The sequence below is a fragment of the Lagenorhynchus albirostris genome, chromosome 8 (genome assembly GCF_949774975.1).
Source record: "Lagenorhynchus albirostris chromosome 8, mLagAlb1.1, whole genome shotgun sequence".
Taxonomy (NCBI): domain Eukaryota; kingdom Metazoa; phylum Chordata; class Mammalia; order Artiodactyla; family Delphinidae; genus Lagenorhynchus; species Lagenorhynchus albirostris.
Window position 1 is genome coordinate 65,134,193 of NC_083102.1, and position 26,648 is coordinate 65,160,840.

Genomic DNA, 26,648 nt, shown 5'->3' on the forward strand with positions numbered 1-26,648 from the left:
TACTAGTTAAGCCCCCAAATCTTGTGCCTCTTCTGTGTGACACTGCTTAAATAGTAAATCTTCTGAAAATTAAAAGCTTCCTTCCCACATAAACACATATCTATCCAAACTTCTAAAAGAATAAGAATTACAAAATTTTATTAAGAACTCCTTCCATTTTGTAAGGCAAGCTTCCTGGATTTTACTGAGGGGATAGATAGGGAAATTACCAATAAGTTTCACATAAGTAATCTCAGGATGCAGAGACATATGCAGTTTTTCTATGATTGGGGTTATGAATGTGCCACTCACACTACTAGTGACACCAAATGTTGATTTGTTATCAAAAGGAGGTATTCTGATTGTAGCAGGGATTAACTGTGGATTAGTTACTTGACCCCTGATCCATGGAGTAAAGAGAGGAGGTCATTTTCAATAAGGGGGGGCCTTCTGAAAAATAAACTCTGCATGTTTGACTTGGATGGGATGAATCTCAGTATGAGAGCCAGTAAGGGGTGGAATGAGAAAAAGGCCAATGGGAAATAAAGGTGTATCATATCAACGTCGCAGTTTTTTTCTAGGGCTCTTCTCTGTGTCACAGATTCCTCAGAACAGAGGATCCCTGACACATGAAAAATGATACCCAAATTATATACTTCTGGTTGAGGGGAATGAGTCATTAATGGAATCCTTCTTGTGACACTGTCTAAGAGCCCATTCTATATATAAAAGGCGAATGAAAGAAAATATTTAAATGTTATAACTCTGGGAAATTTTAACAAGGGTTGCCATACACCATCCACTGAGCACAAAGTATTACATGCTTAAAGTACATAACTCGGGTTATATCAATAACTGCTCTTTCACTATTATGCCAAATATTGTTCTCCAGTTTCTCTAGGGGTATATGTTTTCACAGAAACGATAAAGACAATGGAAATGCTACTCTATGGAAAATTATGAGAATTGGAGAGAATGGAGCTTTATGGACCCAGTTTTCTATGCTATGATTCTTTCAAATGTAAGTTTGCATTTTCAGACACCCTTAGTTTGTGCAATATGTTTTAATACATAATTTTAAAAGTTGCTAAGTCTATGCTTATGTCTCTTTTTAAAAAAGTCTTACTTCCCCATTATGGTCCACTATAGTTTTTTCAGTACGTAGTTTCACAGAAGTAAAAATTTTTTCCTTTAAATCATCTTAAAATCATTAATAGATTCTGGTTTTGCTTTTTATTTATTTTTACTATTATTATTATTTTGGCCGCACTGTGTGGCTTGCGGGATCTTAGTTCCCCAACCAGGGATTGAACCCACACCCTCGGCAGTGAAAGCATGATGTCCTAACCACTGGACCGTCAGGGAATTCCTGGTTTTGCTTTTTAAATGTACGCTAAGTTTTCTAAAAATTTTCTATACCTCTATCAGTGTTGACAAGTGTTCTAACATATGCACTGCAGTGTGTTAAAGTTTCTCTGATTTCAGTCATAAAATCACATAAAGAAAAAGCAGATAAAAAAAGTTTTAGAATCTGTACTAGCAGTTCCCTCAGTAACCTCTAAAGCAGAGGTTCTCAAATTTGAATTTGAACATCAGAATCGCCTGGAGGGTGTGTTAAAACACAGATTGCTGCACCCCATCTCCAGAGTTTCTGACTCAATAGGTTTTTGGGTAGGGCCTGAGAATTAGTATTTCTAACACATTCTCAAATGATACTCATGCTAGTGGTCTCGGGACCCCACCTTGTGAACCACTGATTTAGAGTTATTGTATGCAGAGGCTGAAAACCAGGCCTCTGAGGCCAGATGGGGTGGATTTTCATTCTGGCCCCATTTCTTATTAGCTCTATAACCTTGAACAAGTCACTAGACTCTTTCCTTCTGTTTCCTCATCTGTCAAATGAGATAATAAAAGGACTTACTTCCAAAGGTTGCTGTGAGATTGAGTGTATTAACAAGTGTAAAGCACCTAGAACAGTGGCCCACAGCAAAGATCAGTTAGTCAGTATTTTATTAAGTCAAGAATAATTTTCAGTTGCCACTCTGCGGAAGACGTGTAGATTATTTATTATTCTTAAATCCATTTCTCTACTGTTTTGAAGTTGGACAAATAGAACTAAAATTTTTTATCAGTACTTTGAGAAAAGAGGTAAAGTATACTAAGTTTAAAAATGATGAACAGGGTTAGTATTTTTATTAGGCATAAAAGAGAGTAAACATGTATTTTAGAATGCTATAGAAGGCAACAGACTAAATGAGGTGGTAAAACAAGAATTCGCAACCACCAGAGGATGAAAAATGACAGCAGTGTGTGACATGGGAGTGAAGGAAGGCACCAAGAGGCTGAAGGGTGTGGTAGAAAGAGGTGAGAAGGCAATGTTTGCCATTTTGCCTAGGTCCTTAGGAGAGGTCACTGATAACGCTGGTTTTAGATGTGGGACAGTGTTGTGCACTGTAGTGCTTGACCTGGTGAGTAAATGTGGAATGGATAAGTCCTTCTTTGAAACATCACTCACACTCTTGTCAAGGGGGCATGTTTTAATTGGTGTGACTTGAACTTGGATAACTGAAGGAGCAGTTCTCTAACCACGGTAAATCTGAGCAGTCTCATGGGAGGAAGGAAAGAAAACAGCACAAATCAACAGACAAGCTATGAACATCAATAACAATGACCCAGGCAGTCTCAGGCTCAGTGCAGAGCAGCCAAATTTATGTACAGTGTGAAAGCATCACATGTGATTAGGCCTATTTTATTCATACACAGCCCTGCTTTGTAGATAGATCTACGGTGAATTGATCTCCATTTCTAATAGTGGAAAGAAAGCCCCTCTTCCCTAGAGTACTCACCAATTGTCTGCTAGAAAACCTATTGTAGAATTTATTGACGTACTGTAGTGCAATAAGCATGACTCTCCTAAGATGCTCCAGGCAGCTCACCTTGATCTGCCTGGACAATGAGACAGCTAGAATAGGGAGGTCTTCCCTCTTCTGATGAGAGGGGTTGCTTCTAATCTCAGCTTCCCCCTGCATTGTTAGCTTTTTTCCTCAAAATATAGGAATGCAACTTTGCACAGGTCCCCAAAGTCACCAAACGCTGAGCAGCTGGCTTTCCCAGACGCTCCTGTGAACAGCTGGCATCCAAACTCAGTAAGGCTGGTGCGCAGTTAACTTGTTAGTCAGTGTACTCTGCTCCCCATATCCCCACTGATAAAGGTGCTCTCAGACTTGCACTGTAAACAGGAGAGCAACAGGAGGAGTTCCTGTCACCCAGAATGTTCACCTACCGTGTGTTCAACTGTGTGCCCCACTCCTCATTCCCCACCTAGAGGATATTAAGAGATCTGAGAACTCAAGTCCCCTTTTTTCTGATCTTTGGTTGTAAAACTTTTACCCCAGTAAAATCCATTCCTTAACCCACACTGTGTGGCATGTTAGGTGGCACTCACAAAGAGGCCCACCTTGTGTCAAGGGTAAACTCAAGTGTGTCTAATCTCCAATATCCACTCATATAACTCTGTCCTCTCAACAAGGTTTCACAGGGTACTACCTCATTTCCCAGTGCCAGTTCTCTCATTGTTCTGAAGTGTAACTCCTATGGTTTTATGGACCTGAATTCATGTAAATAAGTATAGTATCTTGTCTCTTCATCTAACTCAAGCTTCAATTTGTTCCTCTTCATGTTTGCTATTTTCAGTGTAGAAATTGTTCCCTTTCATAAGGGAGGAGATAAAACAGAAGCAAAACTGTTTAGCTACATAATGGCATTCATTAATATTATTCCTTCTGCCCAAGAAACTCCCTCATTCTTATTTTCTTATTCTGAACATAATTGAAAACCTATTTTTCTTGTTAATTTATGGAGTATTTCAAACTGCATTTACGTGATAAGATTATTACTACAGTACACTTTAAGGTAATTCATTTGTATAAACATACGTTATTCAAGTGGCTTTTTCAAAAATGTGCGCATTCAATGCCTTCCAACTAGAAGCTATTAAATTCTTAGTGGTGGGTAATAAAAAATAAAAACTCTTCTCTTCTAATTTCCAGAATCTTACTTTAAATTAAGTGTGGCTCATAATTCAGGTGAACAAAGATGTGAGAGGTGGTGTGGGATAGCTTATGTGACTGACCCTTAGGAGACAATAATAAAAAGTTTCCCCAAACTGGAGCCAAGGAATTCAGCTTAAGAGATTAGCTGGAAAGGAAGGGAAAACACTATAGGACATTTTCTTTTTCACTTTTAAATGGTGATCACTCTCATGCTTTAATTTTCTTCCCCTTATCTCTGCACAGAAAAATAAGGGATACTAATTTGCAGAGATAAGATGACGGTTTGTTACTTTTTATGATACCCAAAATTCCAAAGACCAGAGGGCAAATATCTAATGTGTTAATTTTAAAAGAAAAAAATCCAGATATTGGAGATGATAATAAAATTATATTAAAGTAAAGAAAAAAATGTGCATATTCCTTAATACCAGGAGACATAAAAGTCAGAGTGTGGAGGTTTTTATTTTCCACAACGGGGTACCTTCCTAAATTTGTGGAAGCTGAGCAACAGATCCTTGCACATCCCACACATATTCATGTGCAGTAAAAATTTATTATACACTCAAAGTATCTACTTAAGAGGAGATTTTTGGATGGTTCTATATATAACTTGAGTCACTTAACCATGAAATAGTATTTCCCTAACAGAAACTTCTTGAAAAGCATTCATGAAAGCATTAAAGAGAATTAAAGTAGCTTTTATGCTGTCCACCCATCTAAATCATCTTCCCTTCCTCTCCTTTTCATTAAGAACTTTGTTGTTGTCAAGAATTAGAATAGATCTTAGTTGCTCTAAGAAATTTTCAGAGACGTTCTTAAACTTCAAGGACCTACCCCTCATTAACTTCCCAGGAGAGTAACTGTCAGGACGGATCATTTGACATTTAGTACCTGTCTTGAGATGTATTCCTATAGGCTTGTGTCTTTTCTAGCCAATTATTTATAATTTTCTTGAAATCTGTGGCCACATCATATGTATTTTGGCATCGCAAACAATAGTAGTGAACCAAATATAAAAGGCACTTTGAACATATGCTTTTGAGAAAGAATCATATGCATCTCTATGCAAAGAGAGAGAAAGAGAAATACAATCAGCATAAAGATAGATTAATTTTATATCAAAACTGTAAGAAATTGAGTAAACCCAACTCTACTGTCATTTCCCCAAGGAAAAAACACAGTGAAATTGAATATTGGGGAAAACAGTACAGGCAAATTTATCTTTGAGTCTCAGTTTACAAACTGGGATAAAATTATAAGTAATGCACTGCCACCCAGTGGCGAACTTTCACTTCAGACGAAACAATAGTTAAGGTAGTCAAAAGACTCCAGACTTAGAGATCTTCGTTCAGGAAATTTTACACCTCATTAGAAAAATATGAGGAAGAGAGAAGTTAATGCTCAGGTCACGGGAATTTTTTGGACCAAATGAGAGTGAATAACTAGCCCAAATCACAAACAAACTGTAAAGAAAAAAGCAAAACCAAAAATATTTGACTTTTGTGAGATAATTAGAAACTTGAATTTTGCCTGACTATTCAATATCAATGAATTGATGTTCCTTTTTTTTACATGTCATAGTGGTGCTATGCATACGCTTTTAAAATAAAAGTGTTTTTATCTTTTAGTGGAAACATCCTAAAATAATTACTGATAAGTTGATATGATGCATCAAAATAATATGAGGAATGGAGGGAGATAAGTTGGAGGTATATTTAAAGCAATTTGAGCTATAAGTGGATCAATTTTTTAGCCGGGTGATAGTTGCATGAAGATTCATTATACAATTCTGTCTACTTTGGTACATATTTGAAATTTTCTATGACAAGTTTATTTTTTTAAATCTCACCAAGATATATATATATTATCATTGAGTGTAGAATTTGATCAATAAAAATAGAAAGCTTTCTCCATAAATTATTTTGCAGAAATCAGTAGGCTAAGCCATAAGTTAGGAAGACGAACTTGTAATCTTCATTTGCCTTATAAAGTGAACATTAAGGAAATTAACTCAAACCTTCTTCAACCCAAGGTAATAAAAGAGTTGAAACTGCTTTTCAAATTGTGTTTATATTAAATGTCAACTCACGTTGACTTACAAAAGAGATTACTAAACAAATATGAAAAGTAAATTGTCAAGACATTTAGGAAAACTGCACTGGAGTGGAATTATTTTCTCTCTTTTTTCCTCTTGACATTTACTGAGTATTGAGTTTTGTAGTATGTTGATTTTCTAACCTTTCAAAAAAGAGCTCGGGAGTTATTGCTTTGTTGCTAGGTTTTAGGCAACATTAGAGGTCCTGCTTTCACTCTTTTTTTCCTACTCTGACTTCACTCCTTTAGAAAATTAATTCTGTTTCTTAGCAACCCGGGTGGGTAACACTTAAATATACTTCAAATTCTTTTGTAAAGCAAAGGCTAAATGTTTCCCTTATAAACTGTTTGCTTAGTCTCATTTGGCTTTGCAGAAAAGATCTGCTGAGACATACTGCCGTAAACATTTTTATTAAAACTCTCAGTTTTAAATGGTGAGTGAAGTTACTGATTTTCTAATGAATGCTTCTGATTTTTGTGTTTATTTGGAATTATTCCAGTTTGTCAATTTGTCTAAGTCTTTGGAATCTGTGTGTTTTATGTTAAGATATATGAGATGAATTCATTTAAGAGAGAAACAATCTCTTTATATATAATATTATAAATAGGAGATCATGAAATATGTAAAGAAGGAGAAAGCGCAGCTGGAAGAAAGTGTTGAGTTTCTTTTTAAACCTACAAACGTGCATGAATTCGTGATCTAAGGAGTTCACTGTGATCTTAATAGCAGAATATTTTACAATGCTCTTTTCTTATGTTGGCATCATTTAGGTATCACGTATATATCTATATCAATCTATCTCTCTGTCTGTCTATCTCCCCAAATACTTAAGTTTACAAAATTAAACTCAGATACGTAAGCAAATTTAGAAAAAAATATAATTAGATATTTGAGCTTTTAGATACAGTTTCAAAAAAGGAGCATCTGTAATTTCCAGAATTTGGCAACCAATTGCTTGCCAAATGGTTCAAACCGTTGAACCATTTAAAGTTTGCATTTTTGTAAGGTAGAAAAATCGTTGAATAAAAGGAATTTCACATGGCTCAACCTAAAATATGCAGAGCCCTACATAGTGTTTGTAAAGATAGAAATCTTTGTTTCAATTTTATATTCTAATTTGGGGGCAGATGTTGTAAACAACTAACTTTAATACAAGGTACAAGCCAAAATGTAGCTTCAAGTTCCATTGCTGTATTCAGAAGGAAGTATGAATCCTGATAGATCTGGGAATGCTTTTATTGGAGGTGGTATTTAAACTGATCCTTGAGACCAGTGTAATTTCATAGATGGAGAATAACTGTGCTTACTGAATGCAGATTAAGCCATTCTTTTATTTCCAGTGAGACATCTTGGCCAAAATATAGCTTTTGTAATATCAACATTTACCACTAAATCTTTGACTGAATGAGAATATTGCTAGTTTACTTTTTCTGACTTTCTCAGCTACACATCTTATGACTTTGTATTTCTCTGTGCCTTAGCTTTTTCCATGTAAAGTGAGGATTATAATGTGATATTGCCATCACAGGCTTCAATCTTTCAACTAGATCTCCAGTTGATTTCTTTCTGCTGGGGTGTCTTGGGACTACAATGACATATGCTAATGCATGATTCATATATTATACTATAGAAGCTTAATTTTACACACATATTATTTAAGGAATAATATGTAACAATAAATTCATAATATAAGGACAAAATAAAGAATCATGCAAAATTAAAGATAATTTCTCACTAGTTTAAATATCGCATAGTAGCAATTTTTGGTAGTCAGGAAGACCCAGGCATATACAGAGAGAGACAGATGGGAGCTTTAGTGGCAACAAGGTGACAGATGAGTGCGTTCATTCCCAGCTACCTAGTCAAAAAGAGGGCCAGACCAGCACTGCATTCTGCAATCACAGCTTCTTAGTCTGATGGCTGTCTAGCTCTCTAACTGCCATGATACTTGTTTTTTATATCAATTAGACTTCTGAGGTCTTGATCTATTCTTATTCTTCCAGTTTATAACCCTCCTCGTCAGTTTCTTCATAGCTGTATGTCCTGGTGGGACACTTCATTGTCTCACCAACACCATCAGTCTCCATGTCTTTTCATGGCAGGAGATTACAAAACCCTGACCATGAATCAGTCTACTCGTGTGCTTTCTTTGCTCATGTAACCAGATTTCAGAGCCCTGCAGGAGACAGGTATATTTACAATTTTAGTCAAGGCTGAGCCTTCAGTGCTTCTCAGAAGTTTAAAAATATATTTCTACAGAAATGTGAAGGGTCATAAATGAGGCAAGAGGGTTATAAAATAAGGCATATACTGGGAGCAAATTAACAACTGACTGTCAAGGGCTTGATTTTCATCAGCTCCAGGTCAGTACGTAGGTCAGGGCTGATGTCACATTAGCCAGGTTCAGAAGAGTCCAACATGAAAAACAGAACATGCAGATTTATTAGTTTATGAGAAAAATAAACCAAACTAACTCATATTTTTTTTCTAGCTCATTGTCTTCCAGTAGACTACTGTACATGCAAAGCTAAATGATCATCTGAGGGTGATTTGGTGAAAGTTAGATGAGAGTAAGAATTAATTAATGGTTTATATGTTGAATGGCCCAGGTTATGAAAAGTCATGCATCAGTCTTCTAAGTTTAGATAGATATGATAATGAAAATAAAAATATCAAATATGGGCCAGCATGCTCTCCCCTCTGGATGAATCTTGGAAGGGTACAGCCAACCTTCAAACTCTCACCCTTTCTTTTTAAAAATCTTTTATTTATAAACCCTTTTAATTTCTATGCAGACATTCCTCTTGTTTACTGTATAATGTAGAAACATGAAATAAACATATTTTTATTATTTAATTTATATTTTTTGCATTGCTTAGGAAATAGTAATCCTATTTCCACATAGTTTGTTAACTGGTGTGTTATTTTAGTGATTATTTTATAGTAACTTTGTAGAGATTGTAAGTGGCTCCCTATTCATCAACTCTCCCTTATTTTTAATGTATTAATGAGCAACAGAGGATAACATATTTTTGAATACTTGGGGAATTTCTAATCTTCTCACTCAGATATTAAGTACACTCTTTTTTTGTCTCTATTCGGCTTTTTTAAAAAGTGTATAAGAATACTTATCATGAGATCTAGCCTCCTAACAGATTTTCAAGTGCACAACACAGTGTTAATATAGGTACACCATTGTACAGCAGACCTCTAGAATTTATTCATCTTGTATAACTGAAACTTTATACCTGTTGAATAGCAGTTCCTCATCCCTCCTCCCCCTCAGGCCCTGGCAACCACCATTCTACTCTCTGTTCCTGTGAGTTTGACTCTTTTAGATTTCCTCATATAGGTGGAATCATGCAGGAATCATGACTGGCTTTATTTCACTTAGCATAATGTCCTCCAACTTCATTCATACTGGTGCATATGGAAGAATTGCCTTCATTTTTAAGGCTGGATACTATTCCATTTTGTGTATATACAACATTTTCTTTATCCATTTGTTAGTTTGCAACCTCCTCAGGAGCTGCACAGGTGTAATCTGAAACTGGCCCCTGTACGTGGAGGGCAAGGAGAGATGGAAGACAGTGGCAGAGCACTCCAGATTGGGAGGTAGGCAGGTTTAAGAAGCGAAGGAACTTACACACGTGACTTGTCTTGGGCGGCTGCCAAGATGAGTAGATCTCTATGCTCCCCACCCCCCCAATTTAAAAAGTTTATAGAGAGGACTTCACTGGATAAAGTCACATATACAGTCCAGATAGTCTCGGCACCATAGTACTATTTCAAGGCTGTGTCCTTGGGCAGCTTCTAGAGCAGGAAAGGCAAGTGATGCACACATTCTAAGGACAGGGTAGCGGGTAAGGGACGTCTGATTGCCTAGGTCCAGCTCACGGGTCAACTGGTGGTCACTTCCTCACGATGACCTCCTCCAACACCATTCATCCAGCAATAAATATTTAGATTGCTTCTGTATCTTAACTGTTGTGAATAATGCTGCAATTAACATGAGAGTGCAGATATCTCTTTGAGATTCTGATTTCAATTTTTTGGACAAATACCCAGAAGTGTGATTATTGGATCATATGGCAGTTCTATTTTTAAACTTTTGAGGAGCCACCACACTGTCTTCCTTACTGGCTGCATCATTTTACATTGTCACCAATAGTGTACAAGTGTTCCAGTTTTTCTACATCCTCACCAACACTTAATGTCTTTAATTTTTTTGATTATAGCTATTCTGACAGGTGTGAGATGATGTCTCATTGTGGTTTTGATTTGCATTTTCGTGATGGTTAGTGATGTTGAGCATCTTTCCATACACCTGTTGGCCATTTGTATATCTTCTTTGGAGAAATGTCTATTGAAGTCTTTAGCTCATTTTTCAGTCAAGTTATTTGTTTTTTTTGCTATTGAGTTGAAGGAGTTCTTAAATATTTTGGATATTAACCCCTTATCAGATAAACAGTTTGCAAATATTTTCTTCCATTCCATAGGTTGCCTTTTCACTCTGTTGATTGCTTCTTTTGCTGTGCAGAAGCTTTCATGTTCCCTTTGACTATTTTTTGCAAAATTTAAGTGGACTCAATTAGATAACACCTATAGTCTTGTTCTTTATATTTCCCAGGAAAAAAGTTTGTCTTTTATGTTTACTGAAATTTATCCAACATGATTTAATGATTAATTTGTTTTTTCTAATTGAGATAAAATTTATATAACATAATTTCACTACTTGCCATTTTAGAATGTACAATTTAGTGGTTTTTAGTATATTCACAATGTTGTGAAACTATCATCACTATCTAATTCCAGAACATGTCTTTCAACCCCAAAAGAAATCTTGTACTTGTTAGCAGTCAATCCTAATTGCCTCTTCCCCACAACCTGTGGCAAAATTTTTTTTTTTAATTTATTTTGTCACTGAGTTTGTGGGCAGTTTGTTACATAGCATTATTGCAGCAAAAGCTGACTTAGCCACAGGCCTGTACTTCCAGTTATATAGTGGACATATATTTTGTTTAAATCTACTTATTATTATGGCCTTTTTCCATAAACTGATCCTCCTCTTGTGTTTCTTATCTTGGTCAAGAAATTCTGTATTATCTTTAATTCATTAAAATTCCTTGGTGTGTCATTAAAGACCTTTGCTAATATAACCCCAACTGATTTTTCGATCTTTATATTCCCCTGCCTCCTCATATACATATGCTAAGCTCCTGCCACACATGCTTCTTGCTTTTCTCTCAATGGGCCGTAGTCATTAAAAAAATATATTCATATTAGAAGTTGAAAAACAATTTATCACTTTATATTACAAAATATTTATTATTAATTTTTTCCAGTTGACATTTTCAGTGTTTCTCCAAAGTAGTTTCTCTTTATACATAACTTTGAATTACTGCATAATAACATTTAGAATCTTGAAAAGCTTCTATTTTGATGTTATTGTCAAACAACACAAGATTCTAGCACAAGACAAGGAAATTCATCCCCACCTCAGATCCTTATTTCCTAGGAACCAGCATTGTTTTATTTCCACTTAGCCGAATATATTTTAATTGATTATTATTCCTCTTTCCATGGAGATTTTAAATTCATTGGCATTGTCTAGTAACATACTAACACCTTCATTAAATCCTAGAAGTGTGCCAACCATATCCTTGTCACAGATCAACAAAGAGCAAATCCATGATTCTTATCCATAGATCCCAATCTTAGAAGCTACAATGCACTTATTATGGTTTAGGTGGCCATGGAAGTCCTAGAAATAGCTTATGACAAATTTTACATACTTTCTGTGCCTTGGTGAAATGTTGTTTCCTTCCTTTACCCCCTGGCATATTTCTACTTATTCTTCAAGATCAGTTCAAATGATAACTTTTCTTTTGATGTCACTTCTATTTTCCTGATAGAATTAGCTGAGCACTCTCCTTGCTTCTCATAACACTACTGTAGTATCTGTCACGTTACACAGGTTTGGTTTTTGTTTTCATGCCTTTCTCCCAATAGCCTCTCAGTTACTTAAGGATATGGATTTCAAGTTAATCATTTTGAATCCCTAGTCTCTAGTGTGGTGACTACTGTGACAACGATGCTGAATAAATACTCGCAGCAGCCATGTTACTTTCATCCCCTCTACACACGCTCCTTGTCATTTCTGAGCTTTTTTTCCTGCTTCATAAATCTTTTAGAGATCACCTTGGCCCAGAGAGAAAATATTCAATACACAGTTCTACAGTAGCATACTTCACCAATTTCCATATCTGTTGCAGATTCCAACATGTGAACACACCCTTGAGTCCCGGAAAGGCAGGAGAGGCAGGAATATTGTTTGCAAAGGGTCTACAGCAGGGTCCCACACAAGATCTCAACTCCAAATAGAAAAAAAATGTCCAGAAAGCACCACAATCTGAAATAAAAGTCAACATATGGGAAATAAAGCCTCCTGATTTTAGTTATAAACTGTATACATCTTTTTTTTTTTTTTTTTTTTTTGCAGTACCCGGGCCTCTCATGGTTGTGGCCTCTCCCGTTGCGGAGCACAGGCCCTGGATACGCAGGCTCAGCGGCCATGGCTCACGGGCCTAGCCGCTCCGTGGCATGTGGGATCTTCCCGGACCGGGGCACGAACCTGTGTCCCCTGCATCGGCAGGTGGACTCTCAACCACTGCGCCACCAGGGAAGCCCAACTGTATACATCTTTGAGACTTCCAGAAAAGCCATCAAGGACCATTAAGGAAGAAGAAAGGAGAAAAAAAGGTATTTTTTCCAGGAACAATGCTTCACTTTCCCAGCATAAGGAATCATCCCAACAGGGCCATGTCTCCTAAATTTATAACTACATTTCCTCATCTGGATTCACATAAAGTGAAGTTAATATTTGTGGAAAGTGGAAAATATCCAAATGGTGTATACCTCAATCCAAAACCACATAACTTTCCACAGGTACAAAAAGAACATCTGATTCTAAATAACTTAAAAGAGATAAGGGGGAAATATATTATTTTTATTCATTTCTTAATTGTAACAACTATTACATGAGCAAAAAAGGTATATGTGAATATAGTGTGTATAAAGTTGCATCTTTATTTCTCATGGAACAATACAACTCAAATTCAGCAATAAATGAATGAGAAAGGAGAGGTAAGACTCTGGTTAACGTTTCTGATGGGGTTTTATCTGCCAGTTGGAATGACCAGCTAGGGATGGCTTTTCTAGGGCTCAAGAAGAGTTTGGACTGAGGTGTAATTGGAGAACAGACCTCAGTTTCCAGGAGTTTACAGTCTAGTAGTAATGAAATCAAATCATGGAACAAATGGATGAGTGAATGAAAATTGACAAAGAGGGGATATTGTATTATTTAAATGAGTCTAATGATTAATAATTTAAATAATATATGAGCAAGAATTTCTAATTTAAAGTGATGGTGGTGAATATATATTTAAGGAGATGCAAATGAAGTCAAAAAATAATTCCACTAGTATATGAATATTTCCTATACTTAGGTGTATAATTTAACTTATAAATATGATTCTTGTTAGGTAAAGAGTGAAGCAATAGGAATGATAATACCAAAAAAAATTATAGAAAAAGGAAAATATTTATTCCATTGGGAAAATATAGGGAAGCAGTTAAAAGCATGGCCTCTGGGATCAGTGTATCCCAGTTCTCTTATTTTCTAATAATTTTGTACAAGTTATTAAGCCTCTTTCCTTATTTATACTTTAGGATAACAATACTATATGTTTTATATGGTTATTTTAAGTAATGAAGGAGACAATTATATACAAATTTCTTACAATAGAGTTTGAAATATTGAGATATTCAGTAAAAGTAAACTCTTGGGAACTATTCGGATAAAAGTTGGGAAATTCAAGATGCCTTGATCCATAACCTTCTCTACTTGTCCAGGACATCTAAACATTTTTATATGTAGTAAATGAAATATGTTACCATTTGGAGATGAGGGGAGGTCAATTAAATATCAAATGCCATTGGTTTATTTAAATATTTCACTAGTTAAAGTTAGAATTATATGACTTGGGTAAGTAAAAGTTCAAGGAATGGGGGACTTTGGAAAAATTTTTATTGGAGTATAGTTGATTTACAATGTTGTATTAGTTTCAGGTGTACAACAAAGTGAATCAGTTATACGTATACGTATATCCACTCTTTTTTAGATTATTTTCTCATATAGCTCATTAGAGAATATTCAGTAGAGTCCCCTATGCTACACAGTAGGTTCTTATTAGTTGTCTATTTTATATATAGTAGTGTGTATATGTCAATACCAAGCTGGGACTTTTCAGTTTATATTAGTTCATTTTAACCATGTTAAAAAAACCTTTGTTTTATAGTTTACTAAAAACAGTCAATATTTATTCTATTCCAGTCTCAGCAAATTATTTTAGCTTTGTTCAATATTTTTCCTATTGCCTGAAATAAATTCAGCTCTAGAAATAAAGCATGTAACTCTATTTGCATTTAAGATTACTTTACCAAATTCTGAATAGATTCTTTTAATTTCATCCTGTTTAAAATATCATTTCTGAATTATTCACAAAAGGATAATCGAAGTCCTCACTCCACCATAAATTAATTGGTTATACACTGTCTTGAATGTTAGATTATTCTATCAAATGTTTATAGGCAAGTTTTAAATGCTATAACAAAATCCTCAAAATTGCATTTTACTGGTGAAATATTTAATATTTGGAAAAACCAAATTCCAAATTGAATGTTAGCAATATGAAACAATATTTATTAGTAGTAACACAATCTTCTCTTTACACATCTAGTACCAACATAGTTTACCAAGTTTTGTGACAACTTAGAAAAGGAACCAAAAGGATTAAAGTTTAAGTCACAACACTTAAGTACAGGTAAGTTATTATAATAAGGTTATGAATATGGCAAAAAAATAAATTTTCTGCATTATATCTTGATAGTAATACATAAAAAGGCAAATAATTTAAAAAGTATTTTTTTACTTATCACCTTTAATGATACAGTAAATTTTTTAAATGCCCAGTTAATTAATGGCAACAATCCATATGCTTTCTTATCCACAACTTTTAATATATTACTAAAGATTGAGTTTGTAACTCAATGTGTTCTGTGTAGAGAACCAATGAGTTAATATATATATTTCAGAAGCAAGTTGCATAGCTTTGAATCTTGGCTTCATTGCCCTAAATTACGTAAACTGTCTATATCTTGGTTTCCTCATCTGTAAATGGGAATGATAATAGTTGAATCTTCATCATAGAATTACTGTGACCATTAAATCTGTTATACATATGTAAAGCACTTAGTTAATGTATGTAAAGCATGTGTCGTCTAACACATGGTAAATATACATACCATTATTATTATTATGGTGCCATTTGTATAGTGTTTATGCAGACTTAATTTGTATAATGCAGCATTTTTTATTTGGATAGGGGTGAATAATACATACTGTGTTTACATATTATAATTGCATATCAGTTATAAACAAAACAATAAGGTGTTAACAGTGGCTGATTTTGGATAGTGGGATAATGGTTGAATTTTGTTTTCTTCTTTTCAAAATGAGTAGCAAATAATTTTATAATTGGAAAATTAAGATAATGTATTTGCAAACAATGTATACATTTTGGCATGGATTAAATTTAAAAGGTCTTCTCTAGGTGTGTAATTAAATTGGTACACCTCAAGTTTCCTGATATATGAGTGACTATGGAGAAAATACCAAGAATATTTTGTAGACCAATAAGACCAAGCCTTTGATGTTAAGAAATGTCTAAGTCAAATATAAGATAGAATACAAAATATGCCATTCCAGTCACAAAGCACTAATGTGAAAAAGTTTTAAAAAGAGGTTTCCAAGGAAATAAACTAAGGTAGGATTTGAATTGAAGCTGGAAGAAGGACAAAATTAATTCCAGCAGAAAGGGTGGGAAGGATAAGCAAATTTTTATTTAGATTCGCATTTATAGATTGCCCAGCAATTTACTACACCTGGGTCCTTATCTCCAAAAATGAGACCATATTCTGAGAGACATCATGAACAAAGACTAATGTAATTGCTAAGTTTCTCATTTGTCTTCCTGTCTCTAGTAAGTGGATGCCCTTTGCTGAAGGAAGGTCAGCAGAACACTACAGAAAGATTTATCACCTACAAGCCTCATGAATGCACCTGGGATTCAACGCTAATTTTACCAAAAGCCCTGTGGCCTATTAAATCTGTGTCACACGCGGTGAGTTTGCCTCTTTCTCTACGGCTGTTGTGGTTTGTCTCCTGCACTGTCGTTAATGATTGCTTTAATGAAGGAGTTTTTCATTTATTGGAGTGAAAGATACTTCTATCTTTAAAAGTAAAGCATGCAGATTTCTGATTTTTCTTAAAATGCAAATAGTGGATTATCTAGAATTTTGGATTTTTTTTTATTATTACAAAGATAGTTGGCGTGGTGGATTGAGGGCTGAAGATTGTGAGGAATCTTACCCAGGTTTACTCCCACTTTATTTGGAGCAGCCCATTTTGAGTGAATTGCACTCAAGTAAGAAGGACTGACAAGAAGACTCTGTCATACACTCAGAAAAAGTTGCTGAAACACATACTTCATAGTTCAAATTCTCCCCTGGACAAATAAGGCTGCTTTGAACAGCCCTGTATGTCCAAGCAGAACAAGATGTGCATTTGGCATGCAAAGCAAACTTTTAAAGCAAAGATTATTAAATAGCGATTTTAAAAAGATAAACGAAAATTAAAGTTGATACACGTTTGCTTTTGCTAACTTCCTTTGTACCATCTTCCTTAAGAGACACAGAAGGTGGTCAGATGCATACAGTGCATTTATGGATCGTTGTGGAAGAAAAGTTTACTAAGACATGCAAGAACAGTGAGCAAAAATTTTAAGATTTGTTGTTGAATACTTAGATTAACTCTTGAGAATTACTACTCAAATGACTATCTTTACTACTGTGTACTTTATCCTATGGGAGCTCTACTATCCTAGGAATTATAAATGAAGTATTTGCGTGGTGCTTAAACCATTTTAAGTGGAGTCTGAAAGAATCCAGTCCCTTGATCAGATAATTATTATTTTTCTTAGATTTCAGCTGAATTCTGGAAAACTACCAGTGACCATGTCACCATTCCACATTCTTTTGCCTCCTTTCAAGACAACAGGAAACATTCTATTTCCACACACAAGTGTTAACAACACTTGTATTCCTTGCCTCAGTAACGCTATGTCCTGTCATCTGAGAAGCCTGGGCATACCAACTCACTAACTCCTCACATGCCTTTGACCATTTCCTGGGAGTCATCCTCCCAACAGCCTTCTTCTGGCCTTCCCTACTCACCCATCTTGTTTGAATACCCTTGTCCATCCAGGCACGAACACCACCCAGAGCATACCTATAGCATAGCTTTTTGTTTTCTTTTTTCTAAATTAAGTTATAGTTGATGTACACTATTATATGTTTTGGGTGTACAACATAGTGACACAATTTTTAAAGGTTATAGTTCATTTATAGTTATTATAAAATAGTGGCTATATTCCCTGTGTTGTACAATATAACCTTGTACAATAGCTTATTTATTTTGTACATAGTAGTTTGTACCTCTTAATCCCCTACCCCTATGATGTCCCTCCCCCATCCCTCATCCACTGGTAACCACTAGTTGGTTCTCTTTATCTGTGAGTCTGTTTCTTTTTTGTTATATTCACTAGTTTGTTTTATTTTTTAGATTCCACATATAAGTCATATCATACAGTAATTGTCTTCCTCTGACATATTTCTTTTTTTTTTAATTTATTTACGTTTGGCTGCATTGGGTCTTCATTGCTGCACGCAGGCTTTCTCTAGTCGTGGTAAGTGCAGGCTACTCTTCGTTGTGGTACGTGGGCTTCTCATTGCGGTGGCTTCTATGTTGCGGAGCACGGGCTCTAGGTGCGCAGGCTTCCGTAGTTGTCAGTCGTGGGCTCTAGAGCGCAGGCTCAGTAGTTGTGGCGCAAAGGCTTAGTTGCCCTGCAGGATGTGGGATCTTTGTTCCCTGACCAGGGATGGAACCCATGTCCCCTGCACTGGCAGGCAATTCTTAACCACTGTGCCACCAAGGAAGCCCCTATCTGACATATTTCACTTAGCATAATATCCACCAAGACCATCCATGTTGTTGTAAATGGGAAAATTTTCTTCTTTTTTATGGCTGAGTAGTATTTCATTACATTCACCATTCAGTATATTCATATTTACCATTGCACTGGGGCCAACGGGGAGTATTGTAGGCATCTGGTTTATTTTTAAATTAATGTTCATTTCATATTGGAGCATAGTTGACTTACAATGGTGTGTTGGTTTTAGGTGTGCAGCAGCTTGATTCTGGTATACATAGATGTATGTCTACTCTTTTTCGCGTTCCTTGCCCCTATAGGTTATTACAGGCTGTTGAGTAGACTTCTCTGTGCTATACAGTACATCCTTTTGGATGGTGTGTGTTATTAGTGTGTATATGTGAATCCGGAACTGCTGATTAACCCTGCTCCCCGATGTTTCCCCTTTGGCAACCCTAAATTGGTTTTCTAATTCCATGAGTCTGTTTCTGGTTGGTAAATGAGTTCATTTGTATCAGTTTTAAGATTCCACCTATAAGTAATACCCTATGATATTTGTCTTTCTCTCTCTGACTTACTTCTCTTAGTATGGTCATCCGTAGATTCATCTATGTTGCTGCACATGGTATTATTTCCTTCTTTTTTGATGGCTAATATGCCCTTGTGTATAGGTACCACAGCGTCTTTATCCATTTTTCTTTTGATGGGCTTTTGTTTGAATCCCATTCTTGGCTATTGTCAGTAGTGCTGCAATGAACATTGGGGTGCATGTGAGTTTTCCAAGTATAGTTTTCTCCGGATATACTCCCAACAGTGGCAATGCATAACATAACAATGTTGTGTTAGTTTCAGTTGTACAACAAAGTGAATCAGTTATACATATACATATATCCACTCTTTTTTAGATTCGTTTCCCATATAGGTCATTACAGAGTATTGAGTAGAGTTCCTTGTGTTATACAGTAGGTCCTTATTAGTTATCTATTTTATATATAGTAGTGTGTATATCTCAATCCTAATCTCCCAATCTATTCCTCTCTGCCCCCCACAAAAACCTCTTTTCTTACTGATTTTTAAAAGACGTCTTCTTGAGAAAATGTGGCCAAGGAAAATTAATGTGGACTCATAACAATAGCTTGGCATTTTTCCCCTTTTCCTATTTTTTGGTTCAATTTGTAGAAACTAGGGATTAGCACTGTTCCCTGAATATGTAGTAGGAATTACCTATAAACTTTTCATTGTCTAGGGCTTTCTAAGAGAAAACTTACCATTAGTAATACGATATATTTAGTGGCTATTAGTCTATTTAAGTTGTTTTTTCACCTTTTACTAATTTTGTCACTACGTTTTTACATTGTCCATTTAATGTGGTTTTCTGATGTACTGTTAAAGTATTATTCACAACATAATTTGATACGTTTCAATATGTCTTTTATATCTTTAGTTATTTCCCTTCATTCTGTATGTTGTTTGCATTCACAGTCTTTTACTGATGGTCAATTTTTTCAAATGTATGTCTGACTAACTGATCTTTAAAAAAACAGCTTTCAGTTTTGTAAATCATATTTCTGTTTTCCATTTCATTTAATGACATTATCTTTATTATTCCCTTGTTTAATTTTTTGCTGTTGTCTGTTTATTCTGTTAATCCTTTTCTATCTTCTTTATTTGAAGGCTTAGATACTTAATATTCTTTTTGACTCTCTAAATAATGTTTTCAAAACCGTACGTTTACCTCTATTCACTGCTGTATTAGCTTTGAATTGTGTCCTAGAATGAGAGGTACACATTCTATAACAGTTCATTGTTTTCTTAGCTCCACTTGCTGCATTGGTCTGGTATCCTTTATATTTTTCAAATACTTGTCCCCTCACAGGGAAAATTTGCTCAGTAACCTTAATTTGATACAGAGCTTATTCATTTCATCCCAGATTCCTGTTGAAGCAAAATACTATGGTCCCTTTTTAAAATATTTATTTATTTATTTATTTGGCTGCGTCGGGTCTTGGTTGTGGCAGGTAGGATCTTCATTGCGGCGCGTGGGCTTCTCTAGTTGCCGCGCTCGGGCTTCTCTCTAGTTGTGGTGCGCAGGCTCCAGAGTGCCTGGGCTCAGTATTTGCGAACTTCTTAGACAATTTGGCTATTATATTTACTTAGTTTTCTCAAAGAGTGAGGAACAAAATATTAAGGTTAAGAATTGAGAAAAGCTTTAAAAATTAACATCATGTAAAAGGGATACCTTCTCCCCAAGAACAACAGCAGATTATAAATTGAGCTGCCACAAATCTTCCCAGATTTTAACGTTAAATCTCATAATTTTCAACTGCTATTTTAAATAATGAATGTAAATTTCAAAAAGAAAAATCATGTTCAATATGATATTAATTTTGCTCAAAATATCACATTTATATACATAAAAGATTAGGAAGTATATATGAAAATATTTAAAGTGATTACGAAGAGTACAATTTTTTAATATTTTATATATTTTCTAAATTTTCTTCAGTTTATACATTACTTTAGCAAATAGAAAAGAAACAATAAAAGCTAATAAGTAATGCTAATAAAAATTAAAACCAAACTAAAATCATCCCTCTCAAAAACAGGCAAATTTGTACCACAAGTTGTCCCTTTAAAATTTTTGTCCCTTTAAAATTTTGTTTCCATAGTTTAACAATCAAGTTATATGTTTCCTACCTGTGTCTGGCCTGGAACAGTGAATATTTTCATGTCTGGTAGATATTTATAGGTGGAATATTAAACTTTATTATTTTCAGAAGGGTTGAGCCAAATCAAAAGTTGGCTCTCTCAGTAAGACCTTTGAAAAAAAATTATGTTGAAAGAAAAAGGGTTCAAAAATGATTTCTATCTACCTGAAATAATGCTATAAAGGACTATGATTTCAGAGAAGGGGAAGCTAAACCTGAGAATACTACCAGCTAAATTGCTTAATACAGACCCGTGTGGCAAGAAATGTCATGGGAAGAGATGCTCTGGTCATATGAAGCAATTTCAGATCAAGCCTTAACATTCAAATCACATTACCCTTAGTGCTGCAGTAAATGACTTCTTTTTCTCATACTGGGTTTTAATCATCTGACTAGCAAGATGGGACTATGGGCTGAATAATCTTTGAAGTCCCATCCATCTCTCAGTTTCTATCTCTGATTTCACATTTAATTATGAGGAAATTCTCTACCAACATATTTAAGCTATTTATTTACCACCAAAATAATGCAAAACTATTTTATATGCAGATAAAATATCTAAAGAGCAAAAACAAAGCTATAAGATTATTAGAAGACAGTAGGAGTGAATATTTTAAGGTCAGTGTGGAAAGGCCCACTTAAAAAGGAGAAATGTCTAGATACAACCACCAACAGCCTTGGAGAAAATATTTGTAACACATATAGGAGACAAGGAGTTAATATTCCTGATATACACAATAATGAAAGAAATAGAAAAAGAAACCATACATATAAAAATATATAAATAATATGAACCTAAAAGTCACAGGGTACCTATAGACAGCCAACAAATATAAGGAAATACTCTATCTTCACTATTAGCAGGGAAATGCAAATGAAAACCAAATGCAATACAATATCATATGCATTGGATTTGCAATAATTAAATTAATAGCATTAAATGCTGGTTAGGGTCTGTAGAAATGTATAGTATTCTACAGTTTTTGTAAGTAAAAAATAGGCATAATATACTTGGAGAATACTTTAGAGTATCAATCAATTTTTTAAAAATAGATATACAATTTGATCCATCACTTTTACTTCTTGGAATCTATTCTTCAGAAAGAGTGCTATTTATATGCAAAGTTATGTATAGAACACTGCAGTTTTAAGTATTATTTGTAAAGCAAAAAGCCTGGAAGGAAAAACTAAAGGTACACCAATGTAAGAATAGTACATCAATATAATGGGCTACAACACAGCAATTTTTCCATGAAATAAATCTACATGTACTCACCTGAAAAACTAGTCCATGGTAAGTGAATATTGTAAGACAAAACCAAAAGACATAATATTTTGGCTCATACTGCATATTTATATGTATGTATGTGCATGTATGTGCATATATGTAGTTGTGTATTTCTGTCTATATGGGCTTTAGTTTGGATATTTATAATGATGGTGATGATGCTGATAGCTAATATTTACTAGGCCCTTACCTTGTGCTAGGCACTATCCTAAGCACTTTACATGATTGATTTAACTAATCCTCAGAACTACCATAGGAACTAGAGATTAGTATTCTCCGTTTTTAAAGAGACCGCAAACAGTTAGCCCAAATCACCCAGTAAGTGACAGAGCTAGAATTGATTTCAACAGTTGTTCTCCAGAACCTGCATCTCTTAAACCTTTAATTAAAATTCTCTGAATGGGTCTGGCCTGAAACAGGACAGTAGACCAAACGGCCTGGCCTGGATAATGTCATCAAGCTCCTAGGATCCCAAGGGTCCTAGCCTTTCTTCTCTGAGTCATCCATGAGCAGTTTGAGAGCTCTTGTGCATTTTTTAAAGGCTTGAGCACCTTTTCTTCTCCAACAATAGGTAGCTGAATTCTGTCTGATCTCTCAATTAATATCTCTCCGGAATAAAATGGAGGATTAGTGAATTTAAAATATTAAGGTCCTATTAGGTAAGAAATAGATTTGGGGGAAAATACTGTCACTTGTATGATGAGAAGCTTTTTATTGGTGCCACAATAATACTGATTTAATTCTGAGGTTGGTGAGAATATTGATAATTAAGAGTTGAAAGCAGTGAGAAGAAATGTTCAATATTTGCATACAGTTGTACAACAATGGTGAGCTAGCGATGGACCTAGTCACATGCTTACTGTCAATGGTCAAACAATTGCCTTAACAATCGGTAAAGACCCAGGTATAAACTGCTGCTTATATTTCTTTGTGAAAGTTTTGAAAAATGAAGTGACTATCAAAAAAAAAAAAAAAAAACTGATGCCATCATCAGGATTATGTGGAGATTATCCAGCATTTACTTTAGAAAAACAGAGCAGTGATTTCCAAATCTAATTCAAACCAGATGCAGTTTAAAACAAGTAAAGTAGTTTTCCAATGAGAAAAATTTTGTCTCTTTCAGGGAATTTTAGGACAACTTTTAAGAGTCATTCAACCGTGCTGCATTTTTATCTCATTCGTACAACAAATATGTTTCTAAAACATCTTTTCAAAACAATTATTTTGCCAGTTATACATATTCATTGCTATATATAGTTTTTTTATTTTTTTCTTCCAGTTTTATTGAGATATAGTTGACATACAGCACTGTATAAGTTTAAGGTGTACAGCATAATGATTTGACTTACATACATCATGAAATGATTACACAATAAGTTCAGTGAACATCTATCATCTCATATAGATACAAAATAAATAAAGAGAAAAAAATTTTTTCTTTGTGATGAGAACTCTTAGGATTTATTCTCTTAAATTTCATATGTAACATACAGCAGGGTTAATTATAGTTATCATGCTGTATATTACATCCCGAGTACTTATTTATCTTATAACTGGAAGTTTGTACCTTTTGACTGCCTGCATCCAGTTCCCCCTCCTCCCACCCCCGCTGGCAACCACCTGTTTATTCTCTGTGTCTATGAGTCTGTTTCTGTTTGGTTATGTTTGTTCATTTGTTTTGTTTTTTAGGTTCCGTGTATAAGTGAAATCATATAGTATTTGTCTTTTTCTGTCTGACTTATTTCACTTAGCTAGCATAATACCCTCTACATTGCTATATATTTTCAATTAAATGTAAATGCTATCCTAGTGCAAATAATAACTGAATGTTTATTGAGCATATGCTATAAATGTTCTAGTTACTTGTTATGTATATTTTATGCACAATCTAATTTAACCTTTACAACAATGTGCCTGTCTTCATATATCTGTGTGTGTGTGTGTGTGTGTGTGTGTGTGTGTGCATATGTTCGGTATATATTCATCACCACCACTTTATAGTTGGGGAGGTTGAGGAGGTTACTAATTTGCCAAAGGCCATATGGCTTACAAATGGAGCATCTGGAAATCAAACCCAGGTAGTTGGGTTTTTGCTTTTTGTTTTTAAATGCAAAGTACAGATTCCTAACTACTATACTCAGTGCCCATAAGAGCTACAGTCATGAAAAGGGCAGGAAACAGGTTTCAAGCATTTTTTCCTCTCTAATTTTATCACTGGAAAACCAACTCTAAAAACCACACTAGGGCTTCCCTGGTGGCGCAGTGGTTGAGAATCTGCCTGCTAATGCAGGGGACACGGGTTCGAGCCCTGGTCTGGGAAGATCCCACATGCCGCGGAGCAACTAGGCCCGTGAGCCACAACTGCTGAGCCTGCGCGTCTGGAGCCCGTGCTCCGCAACGAGAGAGGCCGAGATAGTGAGAGGCCCGCGCACCGCCATGAAGAGTAGCCCCCGCTTGCCACAACTAGAGAAAGCCCTCGCACAGAAATGAAGACCCAACACAGCCAAAAATAAATAAATAAATTAATTAATTAAAAACCACACTAAACTATATCTCCTAAACTATCAAGTATTTGATGTATTCATTTGTCTACAAAATTTGATGCACAAACCGGTGTTTCATTCTTCTCTTTAACTTGATGAAAGCCTTTTCTATGTTTTCTAGGACAGAAGAAAAAGCAAATGTAACTGCCGTATTTTTTAATGAATGTAGGAGAACATTCAATTATTTCACTGGTTGAAACAGTTAAAATATTCAAATTTAAAACTATTTTTCTTTTATTGAGGTAGAACTTTAAACTTTTAGTCTCATAATCCCACGTGGGAAAGTTGAAGGCTACGTAAATTGAAAATCTGTCCTGGTCATCCAAATGACAAAAGAAAGTTAACCTCCTGGTGACCTTTTGAAAGATGTCAACCTCCTCTAAAAAATTAGCTTAATTTACTTGATATGACAAGGGAAAGAAGCCAACTAGTTATATAGTTATATCAGAAAAACTGCTTGGCAGAAACCTCCAGAGTTCTCATCAGCCTCTCAACATTCTCCTTCAGATTTTAGTACTCATAATTTAAAATGTTTAAAGTATGAACTTTAAAATAAATGTCACTAATTTTCAACAGGTATTTTAATGTAGAAAATTCTCCCTGAAACAAAATACTCATCAGTCTAAACCGTGTCAATAACATTAACCAATTTCACTGACCAATCTTTTTGGGCAACTGTTCTCTGTACCGTCTTTTGGAAATTGCAAACAAACAAAAAATGAAACTTCCTTTGCAGAGTTATTTGATTATAATAAATACTCATTACTTGACAGTTTAATTTTGAAATTGCTCAATGAAAGGGAAAGCAACGTTTGTAGACAGGAGCTGCCCCACATAAACTCGGAGAAGAAGAAGTCTTGCTAATGCTTACTGCACACGTGGAAAAGCAGCCCACACCTGCCAGTTGTTTTGGAAATGGGAGACGTGTGTCATGCCGTGCTTCATCCTGAATGTGGCTGGCCTTTTGGACTGGCATCATAAGCTTTCCCAAATGTGTCCAGCCATGCAGCTCTAGGAGCTTTATTCACTTCGTAAATATTTCAGAATGCAATTATAGCAAAATGATTTTTAAAATCACACAGAGCCAGAACTTATAATTTTTTAAGGAAAATTTTTTATGATGAAGAATTTAAATCTTATACAAAAGTTGGCTTAAGAGAGTAGTGGACCCCTAAACTCCCGTCACTCAACAACAACAATTGTTACCACTTAGCCAATTTCACTTCATCTATCCCTCCCCAACTTTCTTCCTGGTGTACTTAAAGGTAAATCCCAGACTCTGTGTTGTTTTACTCATAAGTATTTTACTATATCTCTAAATGAGAATGAGATGCTTTTATCTTTTAACCTCTTATTGTTAAGGAATATATACATTGCATTTTTGCCATTATTTAAATAATTAGATATTGCAATACTTAATAAAGGCCATAAATGCAAGAGGATAGTAATTAAGACCATTGGAAAGAATGTAGTTGAAAGGGAGGGAATATTTTCCCCATTTTTCTGCCTTCTCTTTAAGTACTCACCGTGCTGTTTCCTTCTTGCAGTTTCCTTGATTCATTAAGTAAATATATTTTCTGGGTCATTATAAGCTTTGAAACTAGAAAGAAAAGAAAGGCCAACATAAATGCAATATAAAGCATATTATCCTTAATTATTTGAACGTTTTTGTAATGATAGGTTATTATAAGGGTGCAGGATTTCATGTCATAGAAACCGGTATTTTTCTACACATTCTTAAATCAGACAGTCATAAAATAGTAAATTAGTAACCCAGGTTTTAAAATTCATATGAAACACTTCCTGGGTTAAAGATGTTTCTTTCTGTCACACAAACTAAAAGAACATACAGGAAAAAATGGAATTAGAATCA

General features: G+C 35.0%; 1 protein-coding gene across 1 annotated transcript; it reads left to right on the forward strand.

Annotated features, from left to right (window-relative positions):
• Positions 1 to 2,276: 2,276 nt before the first annotated feature.
• On the forward strand, positions 2,277 to 17,032 carry LOC132524335 (uncharacterized). The gene is given in 10 exon segments (XM_060156179.1): positions 2,277 to 2,447; positions 12,402 to 12,458; positions 12,460 to 12,599; positions 12,827 to 12,881; positions 12,883 to 13,074; positions 14,928 to 14,958; positions 14,961 to 15,011; positions 16,231 to 16,370; positions 16,936 to 16,980; positions 16,982 to 17,032. Coding segments are annotated over 10 exon segments (933 nt in total).
• The last annotated feature ends 9,616 nt before the right edge of the window (positions 17,033 to 26,648 follow it).